Source organism: Gekko japonicus, unplaced genomic scaffold, assembly GCF_001447785.1.
Source record: "Gekko japonicus isolate JY-2015 unplaced genomic scaffold, Gekko_japonicus_V1.1 scaffold1339, whole genome shotgun sequence".
NCBI classification, from domain to species: Eukaryota; Metazoa; Chordata; class Lepidosauria; order Squamata; family Gekkonidae; genus Gekko; species Gekko japonicus.
Window position 1 is genome coordinate 567263 of NW_015161992.1, and position 15576 is coordinate 582838.

Here is a 15576-nt window from a genome sequence, read left to right on the forward strand (position 1 = left end):
TTTGAAGGAAAATAATACATTATTAATTTAGGCTTGCTAGTTAATGGGGTTTTGAAAACTAACAGTGTTAAAAATGTGAAAGAATATTTAAAGGGAATAGATTGTTAATTTAGAAGAAATATATACTTTCTTTAGCATAGTTAAACTGATAAGTTATGACTCTTTCTTTTCTGTTGTTTTTATATTGACATAAAATAGAATAATAATAGTATAGTACTGATAAAATGAAATATAGCAGATAGAATATTGATGAATTGGTTTTGCAAAGGGAATAGATACTTGGTTTAATAGCATATGTTATTGAATACAAAATAAAACAAGGGGGGGAAATGGGAAGCTGTATGCAAATATGATGATGTGAGCGAGATATTCGGCTTGCTATTTTAAAATGTATGGCTCTTTTTTATGTAAATTGTTCAAAAATAATAATAAACTTTGCCCAATTTGGGCAAGTCAAAAAAAAAATTCACAAACCATTAAAATTCTCAGTCAAAGCACAAAAACAGCTTAAAGCATTTTGCAGCCTCCACATGTATTCAGCCTACTCCTGACATGCAATGTGGCTTACAAAAGCGCAAAACAAAAGCAACAAGAAATCAAATATAATTAAAATATAATTAAATAATAAATTAACATGCTAGTAAAGTCAGTAAATCCATTAAAAACTATATACAAACAACAAAGAAGTCAACAGGACCAGCTTGCCTTTTACATCCCAGCAAGCAGATGGGCCTTCCATGTTGTGTGAAAAGCTGAGGGTGAGTGGGTTCTTTGGAGCTTGCTAGAGAGTGGTTCTGTTTAAGTTCTGTTCGGGGCTAATTGTGTTTTGGGGGTTGCTGGGGACTGAGTGAGTTGCCCTGCCCCCTACTGTGTTGAGGATCTGCCTGAGGGCCACAAAACTCTGCTCAGTGTACTCTTGGAATATACTTGGATGGCAATGATGTCGACTGAAGGCCCCTTTCCAGTCACCTGCATGGAGTGTGCCATGTTTGTTTTCCTCCCGGAAGAGACAACGGACTTCACTTGTCAGAAGTGTAAGCTGGTCAGGCTTTTGGAGGAGAACATTCAGAGCCTGCAGGAGAGGATCACCACCCTTCAGGAAATCAAGGAAGGGGAGGATTTCATTGATAAAAGCCTGGGAACTGTAGAACATGAAGAAGTAAGTCAAGGAGAAGTAGGAAGAGTCAATCTCCCTTCTGAGCCTCCTCTTAGTTCTACAGTACAAACCCGAAGACACCAACTAAGACGACACTCTGGTCCACTGGAGCTCAAGAATCGTTTTGAGGTGCTTCACAGGGTGATGGAGATGAGAGTGGAAGGAGAGCCACAAAGACTTGGAAAAGGGAGTGCCGCACGGAGGTGGAAGGAAACGGAAAGTGGTGGTGGTCAGGGACTCTCTGCTCAGGGGCATGGAACGTAATGTGTCCAGGCTGGATCCCCTACCCCAAGAGGTGTTGCTTACCTGGGGCCAAAACTCAGGATATTACAGACTGACTGCCAAAACTGATATGACCTACTGATCAGTACCGTTTGTGCTGGTCCATGTAGGGACAAATGACACGGCCGCGAATACCATCATGAAAATTAAAGAGGACTATGAAGCTCTTGGAAGGCAGTTTAAGGCATTGGGGGCACAGGTGGTATTCTCTTCTATCCTTCCAGTCAAAGGAAGAAGAGTGCAAAGAGAACAGACCATACTTGAGGTGAATCGTTGGCTGAGATAGTGGTGCCGCCAGGAGCCCTTTGGGTTCATAGAATCATAAATTGTTAGAGTTGGAAAGGACCTTGCAGGTCACTCTGCAGGAGCATAGGCGAAAGATAGCCCTACAACATACCCAAAAGATGGCCGTCCAGCCTCTGCTTGAAAACATCCAGCAAAGGAGCATCCACCACTTCCTGAGGCAGTCTGTTCCACTGCTCAACCACTCTTACAGTTAGGAAGTTTCTCTTGATATTTAGCTGGTATCGACTCTCTTGTAATTTCCACCCATTAGATCTAGTCTTGCAATCCGGAGCATCCGCTCCATCTTCTACATGACAGCCCTTCAAATATTTGAAGACTGCAATCATGTCCCCTCTAAACCTTCTCTTTCCCAGGCTAAACATACCCAACTCTTTCAGCCTTTCCTCATAAGACTTGGATTCCAACCCTCTCACCATCCTGGTTGCCCTCTGCTGGACACACTCAAGCTTGTCGACATTCTTCCTAAAATGTGGTGCCCAAAACTGGACACAGTACTCCAGGTGAGGCCTGACCATAGCAGAATAGAGCGGAACTACCACCTTCTGTGATCATGATGTTTCTGTTAATGCATCCTAAGATTGCATTAGCTTTCTTCGCAGTCACATCGCACTGGAGGCTCATGTTTAGCTTGTGATCAACCAGAACACCTAGATCCCTTTCACATGTGCTGCTCAAGTCAAGTCCCTCCCATTCTATATCTGTGCCTTAGGTTTTTGGACCTAAGTTAGGACTTTGCAAATATCTCTATTGAAATTCATTTTATTTGTCTCAGCCCACTTTTCCAGCCTATCTAGATAATTTTGAATCCTGATTCTATCTTCTTCAAAATTAGCAATCCCACCCACCTTAGTGTCATCTGCAAATTTGATAAGCATACCATGTCTTCCTCCAAATCATTTACAAAAACATTGAACACCAAGCCCAGGACTGAGCCCTGCAGCACTGCACTCGAGACTTCCCTCCACGTACAGAGCCATTTACGAGCACTCGTTGGGTATGATTTTTCAACCAACCATGAATCCATCCAATGGTTGCACCACCCAGCCCACACTTAACCAGATTATCCTCAGGGATATCATGAGAAACTTTGTCAAATGATTTACTGAAATCTAAATACACTATATCCACAGCATTGCCAGAGCCAACCATTTTAGTAACTCTGTCAAAAAAGGAGATACGGTTAGTCTGGCATGACTTATTCTTGATAAACCCATGCTGGCTACTACCGATTAACTCATTCTGTTCAAGGTGCTCACAGACATAGCGTTTAATGATCTGCTCTAGAATTTTTCCAGGTATTGATGTCAAATTGACAGGCCTGTAATTTCCCGGGTCCGACTTTTTCCCCTTCTTGAAGATCGGGACAACATTCGCTCTTCTTCAGTCTTCCAGCACAACACCAGTACTTCAGGAAATCTCTAAGATTAGAGCCAGAGGCTCTAATGAAGAAAGATCTTCTGAAGGCGAGATCGGAAGGTTGTCAGACACCATAGGCTTGTGTGAAGGACCCCCTGTAACTGGGCCCATCCGAGTCCTTGGCATCGGAATCAGAGTCAGAGGATCCGGAAAGTAACCCCTATGTCAGTAGCAAGGATACATCAGCCCTTCAGGTAGTCGTGTCCAATATCAGTGTGGTCTGCAATGGTAAAGCAGGGGTGGAATGGAAAGGAGAGGGTGGGCGACAAGGTTCTTCCAGAGGTTTAGAGAGAGATGCGGAAGGCTTGGATTTATGTTGGGGAGAATGTTAATGATGTGACCCACCGTCCCAGTCCTACTGTGGCCTCGGTGTCAGCCATGGCATCGATGTCGAGACTGGATATGAGCTGAACCAATAAGGCATGTGCTGCTGATGGTCCCATGGAGGCGGGACAGGCGGTTCAAAGCAGGTCGGGGAGTGCGGTCTTAACTCCCACCTGGGCGAATAGGAGAGTCTGAATCTGGAACGACCATATTCAGAACATTCCTCTGATCTATATCAATGCTCCCCCATGCCGAGGGGATCTAAATCGAGGACGACGGTAACATGAGACCAGTCTAGATCGATCGATAGCCCATGATGATGCCGACGGAGAACAATCTCTCCAAGATTCGCGTGGGATGACCTCATTGACTCCGGAGGGCGAGATCAAAATGGGTCTAGTGTCCATAAGAGATCTCTGATACCGGGGGGGTTCAGCTGCCAAATGGGCGAGTCCAGCACCTCAATTGGAGGTAGTTGTTGCATCACAGGTTATCGACATTGGGTTGCACCCACTTAGGTGGGGGTAATGCAGAGCCCAACTACATTCCGACACCAGTCAGATTGTGAGACCTATGCGTGGTCTTTTTAAGAGAAGACTTCAGAAACTTCTCTGTATCGTGTTTATCCCTCTTCTTCTTCTTAGCTGGCGTTGAGGCGAAGGAAGCGTCGTTTGTAGCCAAGTGTTTGGACGAAGACGGTCCCATGTCTGATGCCAATTTAGAACGGTGAAGTGGGACTGATGTCGAAGTATCACCCGATGTTGACAGACGCGCCATCGGTTGTGAGTCTGATGAGGTCTCAGCAGACATCTTTATGCCCGACAATGGAGCCAATGCGGACTCCCAAAGTGCCACCCAAAGTTTTTATGGGTCTGATTGGAGAACTTCAAGCACTGGCGACAAGTCTCCAGACGATGGGTTTCTCCAAGGCAGAGAATTGTCAGACTCCTCCTCGCATCGTAATAAGCACGCTTTTGAAGAAAAGGTAACTTTATTAGAGCTGAAGGTGCATAACAGGATCACTGTTCAGAATGAGGGGTAAAAGCAATGGCAAAGCATATAATAAACATTCAAACTACTACGGGCCAATTGCGGGGGTTCCCCCGCACGCCCTTGGGCCTGAGAACTAACGGTCTCAAGCCTCTCACGTTATCTTCTTCTCACGGTGTTTAGTGAGAGCTTCTAGACACTAACAAGCTCTTGCATCCACCTGTGGCCTTGAGCTAGATAATTGTTTCGGCGAGCTACACAGACAGGTGCATCTACGATTCTACAGTGAAAGAGGCAAGCGCACACACATATACAGAATGAAAAACAAAACATTGGCAGCTTGCTGACATACTGCCCCCTTGAAAATTAACTCCACACCACGAAACGCATATCTTCCGATTATCCCGGGAGATCTCCCGGTTTCTCCGGGAACTCCCGGTGGAATTTTCAGAGCAAGTGAGGGGCCCGAATATCCCCTACTTCCACCCATTCGAGGTGCTGGGGACCAAAGTCTTTCCATTCCACCAAATAAAACAGTTTCCCACATTTCCTTTTTGAATCCAAGATCTTAGAGATTTCGTAATGTTCATTCCCCTCGATCAAGATGGGGGGAGGCGTGGGTTTGGCCTCTCACCACTGGCATGACCCCATATCTTTCTTCAGTAGGCTGAAATGAAATACAGAATGCAAAGACCTCAAATTCTTTGGCAATTCAACATCAACAGCAACATCATTTATCACCTTGCGAACCTTAAAAGGCCCAATGAATTTCCACCCCAATTTCCTGCTGGGCCGCAACATCTTAATGTTCTTAGTGGAAATGTACACAAAATCACCAGGCTGCAGAGCCCAACCCTCCACCCTTCTCCTGTCAGCCAGAGTCTTTGGCAGCGTCCAATGTCTTTTGCAAGAGAGGCCATTATTCCTGCAGGTTCTCGCACCAAGAGCCCGCATCCCCCGAACCCACATCTGTCGTCCCCTCCAAAAATGGCAAGGGTGGGCTGTCATAGCCATAAAGTGCTTTGAATGGTAACAGCCCAGTGAACGTGTGGCAGGTGTTGTTGTAGCAATACTCGGCGAGGGGCAATAAGTCATGCCAGTCAACTTGTTGATAGTTTGTGAAACACCTGAGGTATTGTTCCAAAGTTTGATTAACTCTTTCAGTTTGTCCATCAGTCTCTTCATTACACTAACAAGCACTTGCAACCACCTGTGGCCTTGGGAGATATAAAAGTTTTGGCAGTCTAAACAGTCATGCGCATCTACAGTCCTACGGCTGAAAGCGAAAGCAGGCAAACGAATACAGTAATACAAAACCAAACATTGGCAGCTCGCTGACACAAGATTGAAGTAATACATAAGAAAAATACAGAACCGACTGAAATCCGGAATTATCGTCCCATTTCCCTGTTGAATGTGGACTACAAGATTTTTGCGACTATTATAGCATCACGTCTGAGAAAAATACTTGTAGGACTAATACATAGAGATCAGGCAGGCTTTTTACCGCATAGACAGGGACGGAATAACCTCAGAACAATTTTGAATGTGCTGGAATACGCAGAAGTACATCCAGATAAACAATTAGCAATACTATTCTTAGATGCCGAAAAAGCATTCGACAACATCAGTTGGGAGTTTATGATTGAACATCTACGAACACACTGCTGCGGAGAAGTTTTTGTTAATACTATAGAAGCCATCTATACTAAACAAAGGGCCAGAATCGTGATAAACGGTGATATGACTTCGGAAATAAATATTGGTAAGGGTACAAGGCAAGGGTGTCCCCTATCCCCTCTACTTTTTATATTCACCCTGGAGGTACTGTTAAATACTATAAGAAAGGATGAGGGGGTGAAGGGAATCAAAATTAAAGGAGAGGAATATAAAACACAAGCCTACGCGGACGATTTGGCAATAATATTATTAGAACCTTTGGAATCAATAGAGAGACTTATGAAATTATTACAAGAGTTTGGTAGCTTGGCAGGTTTCAGGGTCAATGTGAATAAATCTCAGATTATGACAAAAAATTGTGACAAACAGCAAGTTTTGGATCTCCAGAAAAAGACGGGATTTGAGGCACCAAACAAAATTAAATATTTAGGTATTAATGTGACGAATAGATTGAGTTCTCTATTTGAGGATAACTACGGCAAATTATTGGCGCAAATTAAAATAGACCTGAACAATTGGGGGAAGTTATTACTATCGCTTTCGGGAAAGGTGGCAGTTATAAAAATGAACGTCCTGCCTAGGGTATTGTTTATGTTCAAAAATATTCCGATTCTGGGAAATTTGACCTTTATAAATAAATTAGATAAATTGATAAGGGACTTCTTATGGCAAAAAAGAAGCCACGAGTGAAGCTGAAACTACTCCAGGAAAAAATAGAAAGGGGAGGGCTAGCGTTACCCGATTGACGTTTATATTATCAGGCTGCTGTAATGGTGTGGATACGCGATTGGGTGCAACTAAAGGAGACGGGAAATTTTAAAACTTGAGGGGCACGACTTAGCAGCAGGATGGCACTTTTTTATGTGGAACCCTAAACAAACTACACCTGCACATTTTAATCAACACCTATTGAGGAAGGCTATGTTACAAATTTGGTTGGAAATTAAAAAGCAATTCTATAGGAAAAATCCCGACATGGATGGCCCTGCTGGAGGCAATTACTATCCCGAGCCTGATGTCGGCATCAAGATATATTACATATAAAGAATGCTTAGATATAAATGGAAATTTAAAAACCCAAGACCAGCTTGAATTGGAAGGAATTAGCTTATCATGGTGGGAGAGGAACCAACTTACATCTAGATACCAAAAAGATAAACAGACAAGTATATACATGGAGTATGTTGAACTGGATAAGATATTCATGGGGCCAAGAGATAAACTTATCCGTAAATTTTATAACATCCTTCTGGACCAAAAAATGCAGGATGAAGAAGTAAAAGTAGTAATGATCTCGTGGGCTAGAAACTTTGGGCATAATATTGATTTGGCCAAATGGGGAAAAATGTGGCAAAACATGAGAAGGATGACGGCAACGACAATGAAAGAAAACCTTTTTAAAATGTTTAACCGGTGGCATTTTACTCCAGAAAGGTTAGCCAGATGCTACCCCAATTTATCAGATAGATGTTGGAAATGCAAATTAGAAAAAGGGACCTATTTTCATGTTTGGTGGTCATGTAAAATAACACAGAGATACTGGAAGGAAATTTATGAAATTATTGTTCAGATGATTATGTTGGGAATCCCATATGAACCGGAGTTATTTATGTTAAATAATATGCCTGATAATTTAAAAAAGACGGATGAATATTTACTTATGCATCTCCTCCTAACGGCAGCTAGGATCTTATTTGCAAAATACTGGAAACAGGAAATTATACCATCTAGGGAGGAATTTATAATTAAAGTAACAGAAGTGGCTGAATTGGATAATCTTACCATGAAGCGCCGAGGGAAAGATGATGATGTATTCAGGAATACTTGGTTTAAGTTTTATAACTGGCTACAGACAAATGTATAGCTTAAGATATGGAGATGAGGGTACAAAAAAAATATATTTAAATAGAGTGGTGCCAGGGAATCCAGGTTTCTGTGTTATCTATATGTTTGTTTTTTACATGTTTGGTTTTGTATTATGTTATTTGTGTTTGTATGGGTAATGTTCAATAAAGTACAAAAAAAACAAACAAACCAAGATTGAAGTCGGTGTCATCACACATGATAGCCCACAGGACCGCCCCTGGCCAACCAAGACTTTCACAAGGCCAGTCACTGATGTGGTCCTGCTCTGCACCAAAGAAGAACTTGAAGACTGAAGACTCAAGTTTTGCATGCCTTAATCTTCTGTCTAGAACATAGTTAGCAGTGTAGCATGCCAATTATGCATAGTTGTAGTTATCAGGCTTCATTAGCAATGCATGTGGGTAGTGGAACCTGTAGGATTCCAGGCAGGGAGTGTGCTGCCCCCAGTAAGCGTTAACTATAGGCAGTAGTAGTTTGGTAAAACTACTGTGTATCTTTAAGAGTAGTTGCACCTGGGAATTGTAGTTCTCAGTTAGGGGTCCCAGCAGCTTCCCTCTGACTGGCTCATTAGGGTAGTTTCCTGAGCTCAGAGGCGCAAAGATAGGCATTTTATTGCTCTTTTCCTGCTTTTTTGTCTATCCTTACCACGAAGGAGAAGGGGAAACTCATCTCTTTCTCACCACGGCCATAGAATTGACCTAGATCACAAAGATGTAACTTCTCTATCCAGCTATCAGCTTGATTGTGAGTAAATGATCTACTGAATGCATGTGAAGTTAAAGTTCCTGACCTGTCTGGTTGACAACTTCCTTTTTCAAACGGTGGAGGAAGCTACAAAGGGCTCAGCCATATTGGACTTAATATTAACCAACAGGGAAGAATTGGTAGATGGGGTGAAGGTGGTGGGGACCTTAGGGGGAAGTGACCATGTCCTCCTTGAATTCCAGTTGCTGGGGGGGGGGGTCAAGGAAGTTCGTAGCCAGACTCGTAGGTTAGATTTTAGTAGGGCCGACTTCAACAAACTCAGATGCTTAATGGGAGTCATGTAATGTATACTGCCTTGGTCAGGCTGCACCTGGAGTACTGTGTGCAGTTCTGGAGGCCTCACTTCAAAAAGGATGTGGGCAAAATCGAGAGGGTGCAGAAGAGAGCAACAAGGATGATCAGGGGTCTGGAGACTGAGACCTACGAGGAAAGGCTGAGGGCCTTGAGAATGTTTAGTTTGGAGAAGAGAAGACTGAGGGGGGACATAATTGCTCTCTTTGAATATTTGAAAGGCTGTCATTTGGAGGAGGGCAAGGGGCTGTTCCAGTTGGCAGCAGAGGATAGGACCCGAAGCAACGGGTTTAAATTACATGCAGAAAGGTATTGGCTGGATATTAGGAAAAACTTTTTCACGGTCAGAGTGGTTGAAAGGTGGAATCAGCTGCCTAGGGAGGTGGTTAGCTCCCCTTCACTGACAGCTTTCAAGAAGAGGATAGACGAATATTTGTCAGAGATGCTTTAGGCTGGTCCTGGATTGGGCAGGGGGTTGGACGAGAAGGTCTGTATGGCCCCTTCCAACTCTATGATTCTATGACTCCAGAAACAAACTGGTAACCACTGGAATTAGTTCACCAAAGCTGTATTGGCCCCTTCCCAGTTGGAAGGCATCCTGGCATGTGGAACCAGTTGCACCTTCCAGACCATCACCAAAGCGAGTCCCATTTAGAGGTTTATGGAGTGGAGATATTATACCCTCACTGGTATTCTTGTATCATGGCCCTGTGATATACAAAGCTGTGCTGGGGTGGGTGGTGATGGCCACAAGGTTTTAGAAGGGGGTTTAGACAGATTAATGGAGGAGAGGTCCAGCAATGGCTACGAGCCATGCGGACTGAAGGGAGTTTCCATATACAGAGGCAGTGAACTTATGAATACCAGAGGTTGGACACAGCATCAGGAGAAAGCCTTGGCCTTTAGGTCGGCCACTCTGTGAGACAGGACATCAGACTAGATGGACCACTGGTCTGATCTAGTAGGGCTCTTCTTATGTTCCTGCCACTGGGCAGAAGCACAGCAATCAGACTGGCACTAGACTCAGGGTGGCTGAAATAATTTACTCTCCCAAAACACCTTTATGGAGTTCTCTACCACAGAAAATAGCAATAACAGGGATGAGTTTAAAAGAGGATTTTGCAAATTTCATGGAGGGTAGCTCTACCGCATTAACAAAGTAGAGCCTCCAGGTTCAGAGACAGTAGACCTCTGAACACTAAATCCTGGGGCCAACAGCAATAGATGTAATGAAGGTTCCCAGGACACTTTGCTGAGCACAGCAGGAAACGGGATGGTAAACTAGTTGGTTTTTTGGGGTCCGATCCTGCAGGGATCATCTTCCTTTAAGCAGATATGGGTCTACAAACTCCAGCTGAATAGCTATGTGGATTTTTTTGATCCACAATTAATCTATAACCTGTTTGTGAACCCAGTTGCATGGTAAACCTCAGGGAATTAAATCAGTGTCACCAATATTAAATTTATTGTAGGCTAGCCTGATCTTGCCAGATCTCAGACGCTAAGCAGGGTCCGCCCTGGTTAGTATTTGGATGGGAGACCACCAAAGAAGACCAGGGTTGCTATGCAGAGCCAGGCAATGGCAAGCCACCCGTTCATCTTTTGCAGGGTTGCCATAGGTCCCCAGTGAACCTGACAGCATAAATGAGGTGCATGATTCACAAGGATAGAATGGGATTTCAAGGGGTAAATGGAGGCCAAAGGGTACTTACATGCAGAAAGGTACTGTATGGTACTTACTTCATCAATTACCTCAATGATCAACAATTCCTTCACGTTTTTATCCCATTTTTCTCTAAGGCCTCCAGCCTCTGGTTTGATGCATTTAAACACAGCCTCTGGTTTCGCAGGCAGAATCCCTTCTGCTTTGTATCTATCCCAGAGGGGAGGAGGAAGGAAAGAAGAAAAGAGACAAATGAAACCCAAACTGGGTTTTCAATATGGCATCTCCAGTTTCCCCTACAGAGGCTTCCTTTGGTGTAGAAAATGGCAGAATGCTCAACAGCAGCTCTTAAGACTGCTCACTTTTGGCTAATTCTCCATACTCTTAATAAAACAAACCAACCACTGCAAGTAGTTAATTACCACATTTTAGAAAAAGGCTTGCATGTGCCAGACGTGAACTTGCAGGGAGACTTTTCTACCCAGAACTGTATTCAAACAAGTGGCAACCCACAGGCAGTTCAGAATTCCATCCCTTCAGTCTGACACCTTGGGGAGATCAGCGCTCACTCTGTGTGAAGATGCTTAGGATTAGGAGAGCAGCAAACCAAGGATGAAGACCTCACTCAGCCAGTTTGGTGTAGTGGTTAAGTGCGCGGACTCTAATCTGGGAGAACCGGGTTTGATTCCTCACTCCTCCACTTGCAGCTGCTGGATGACCTTGGGCAAGCCGTAGTTCTGGCACAGCTGTCCTTGAAAGGGCAGTTCTTTTTTTTTTAAGTACCTGAGGTTACACTTTTATTATTATCATTTTCATTATATACTACATACAAACACCAAACTACCCCCAACAACATATAACATAACAAGAGACTTTTATCACTTCTTCTGCTTATTAAATTTCTAAATTCATTATCTATTTTACTAAGCTTATCTTTTCTGCATTCTCAAATTACTACATTTGTCTATCAGTTGCGTTTACATTATACCAATCATAGAATCTCTTCCAAGTTTTTTGAAAAGTCCATTCTGTGCCGGCTCTCATCTCAAGTGTCAGGTTGTCATTTTCCACCGTTTCAAATAGTTTATTCACATATTCTTGTTTCGTTGGTATTTCCATTATTTTCCAATATTTGGCATATACTATCCTTGTCGACATATAAACTATCAAATACCTATCTGCTTTATCAAAGTCTTTCAGAAATATATTCAATAACAGTATCTCTGGAGTAAACGGGATATTAGTTCTTGTTATTTTTTCCATTATCTCATGAATCCATCTCCAATACCTCTTTGTAACATCACATAGCCACCACATGTGATAAAAAGAGCCAATCTTATTTTTACATTTCCAGCATTTATCAGAGCAGTTACTATTTTGTTTAGTTAATCTATCTGCTGTAACATACCATCTATAAAACATCTTATACATGTTCTCTTTATATGACACAGCATTAGTTAATATTATATTCTTCAGCCAAATCTGCTCCCACTCTTCTAAATTAATATTATGGCCTATATTCTGGGCCCTCTCAGCCCCACCTACCTCACAGGGCATCTGTTGTGGGGAGGGAAAGGGAAAGGAGTTTGTAAACTGCTCTGAGACTTCGAGTGAAGGGCGGCGTATAAATCCAATCTCCTCCTCCTCCTCCTCTAAAACTACCTGGGTAGTTTTAGAAGAGAATATGAAGAGAAGGTTCATATTTGATCATCTGCTATTCCCTCTGCCTTCATATTTGGAACTTCTTCCAATATGCATATTTGATCATCTGCTATTCCCTCTGCCCTCTCAGCCCCACCTACCTCACAGGGCGTCTGTTGTGGGGAGGGAAAGGAGTTTGTAAACTGCTCTGAGACTCCGAATGAAGGGCGGCGTATAAATCCAATCTCCTCCTCCTCTAAAACTACCTGGGTAAACATGAAGAGAAGGTTCATATTTGATCATCTGCTATTCCCTCTGCCTTCATATTTGGAACTTCTTTCTATTTATGCTGAACTGACAGCTTGCTCATGGCTTTCAGGAGTTTCTCCATGCAATTACTTCTGGATGTGCGAAACCTTGTTGACATGTTTATCCTTCTGAGCCTCCAAAGGGATCAGAATAACAGAGTTTAGCATTTCTTAAACTGTGACTGGGGGATCTCTAGAGGTCCATGAGTATTCAGTGTGGGTGGGTGGGTGGGGGTTTCCCCAAATTCCTTTTTAAAGAAAAGCGGGCACACCCAGCTAATAAGAAATGGAGTCTTCCCAGCTTTCTAGGAATAAACGCACAAAGCTGTCTCATTCAGAATGTTGATCTGTCAAGATCTGACTAGCAGTGGCTCTTCAGTGTCTCAGCCTGAGGTCTTTCACATCACTTGCTACCTGAACCTTTTAAACTGAAGATGCCAGGGACTGAACCTCAGACCTTCTGCATGCAAAGCAGAGGCTCTACCACTGAGCCACAGCCCCACCCAATCACCAATCAAAGGTAGCTCTTCTGGGCAACATCTCCAAACTTAGCTGTCTTGCAAAGAGGTTGCAAGCACTGAAAGAAAACACTGGCCAAAACAAACATTTCAAGTGGAAGGAAACTAAGAGTGCAATTTGTTAAACCATTCTAAGCACACTGACTTCTTATGGCCTTAGACAGGTATAACTCTGATTAGAACTGTAAATGCCATGACTTCCAGTTTACGGCGACACGCAGGCAGACGCATCTCCCGGACGTCCCGGGGATGCAATCTGCACACCAACGTGTAGGAGGGGGTGCAACGGGTCGCAAACCACCACCCCCGGAGCCTTGGTAAAAGGCTTCTAGCAAGGGGGCTTTTGAGGACCTCTTCGCTGGCACGATGCTGGAGAATTGAGGCGCTCCTCCGTCCCGAAGGTCCTGCCGCTGAGTGTCCGCATGGAATTAGTGCTGCTGACCGGGACAAGCGTCGGAGATCGGGTGAGAAAAAACGATGCTGAGCATGGCCGGCTGGTCAGCAACGAACTGTGAGTCGAGTTGAAGCTAGCATGAAGAAAGCTGCCCCCCTTAATGAGCGACGAAAAGCGAGCGGGGGAGGGGCCTTTCCCAAACGCATAAACAAAAACACGGAAATAAAGAAGGGGGAGTGGAAAAATAAGCATCTAAATTTGTTTTAAGAGACTTACCAGAGCGCAGATAAACGTATGGGCGAATATCAGAGACTTTAGCAACTTTGAGAAAAGTAAATAATCCAAAAAGATGGCGGGGAAGAAACCAGATAAAGACAAACTGTTGAAAGTGAAACTAGTGGGCAGTCCTCAAACGGAAGAGACCACTGAGCTTTCTAAACTGTTGGCAGATTCCTTGCGCCCTCTGCTGGATGAGATGACTAACATTAAGCAACAATTGTCAACAATTGGTCAGAGTTTGGCTTCACAGCAGCTACAACTGATTAAATCTTTAAATGCAACAGAGCAAATGGCAGAGAAGGTGAAGGAAATGGACGCCAATACTAAAAAAGTCAAGAAAAAGGTGCAAAAGCTGGAAATGAAACAAGCTACGGAAGAGTCACAACTTTTACAGCTCCAAATGGAGAAAGCAAATTTTGTCCTACGGTTCCAAAGGGTCCCTAAATCTAAAGGAAAGAATCTGAAGCAACTGCTGAGTTATGCAATAGCCCCATTGACAGATTTGACAGCGGAATATCTATACAGCAAGATGGATGTGGTCTACAGGTCCTATTCCTTATACATCAAGAAAAATAATCTGCCTGGGGAAATAGTAGTCAGATTCTCGAAGAGACAGGTGAGAGATTCTATTTTGAAAGCAACTACGGGAACACCCTTGAAAATTGGGGACAATAATATCAGGATTTTAAAAGACATTCCATTTGAAATAAGACAGAAAAGAAAGAAATATAAAGACTTAATCCTTTTTTTACAAACAAATGGCATCAGTTATAGATGGTTAATCCCATAAATCATTATTTTCAAGCTCCACAATAAAAAAGAAAAGATTGACTCTGTTCCTAAAGCACATGAGTTTCTGAGAACGCAGCTGAGGGAACCAGCAGAGGACAAGAAGGAAAAAGAAGAAAGCAAATTGGATGGCGAGTTAGGCTTGGTGTCTTCTGACGAGGACTCTCTCTGAAAAGGGGGTGGCAGCCCCCAAAAGTCCATATAAATGGAGGATAAGAAAAGATATGAGAAAATAAAGGCTGAAGGACTCTGAATTGTACCTGAAAATTTAGAAATAACTTTGGGATGCTCTGAGGGTTTCATTTAACAGATAAATGGATGGTTAAAAGATAAATAACTTAGCATAACCGACTATGTTCAATGTATTACTAGCATTTTAGGTTAATATTGAGATAAGCTGATGTATTGATCTCCCACTCTTGGGGTTTTAGTTATTAGTGGGTTTCTTTTCTTTCTCCTTAGATGTAGTTTCCCTTCCTATATTTTCAGTTGTAGTTTGTAGTTTTTTTGGGGGGGGGGAAACAATAAAAAATTCCCCTTAGGGGGATGCAAAAAAAACCCCTGTAAATGCCACAAAAATGGAGAAACTGGGCTGATCAGATTGGAGGCCAAGATAACTTTGGCCTCCATAAATGCTTGGCTAAGGTTATGCCACAGACCATCTGATATCACTGCTCTAATTCTTACAGACAGCTGTTGCTCTAATTGGCTTAGTGCTGTACACCATAAGATATATCTGCTTGGCTTCTCTTCTGAGTCGCTACAGATAATGCCACTAGAACAAGCTAGGGCTATTGTTAAACAAAGAATATATGACACCGAAAGGCAAAGTGATATTACTAATGGGTCGACTTTTTTGGCCCCAAAGGAAACAAAATATATAGTTGCTCCCGCAGTATATTTATCAC

General features: G+C 43.0%; 1 protein-coding gene across 2 annotated transcripts in view; it reads right to left on the reverse strand.

Annotated features, from left to right (window-relative positions):
• The window catches only part of STARD5 (StAR related lipid transfer domain containing 5), a 26980-nt gene that overhangs the window by 7797 nt on the left and 3607 nt on the right, over positions 1 to 15576 (reverse strand). The window contains exon 3 of one of the 2 annotated variants that reach the window (XM_015405397.1): positions 10829 to 10949. In XM_015405397.1, the coding sequence (XP_015260883.1) occupies positions 10829 to 10949 (121 nt within the window). Of the gene's footprint in view, positions 1 to 10816; positions 10950 to 15576 lie in introns of both variants that reach the window. The other variant, XM_015405396.1, reaches the window with a different exon arrangement.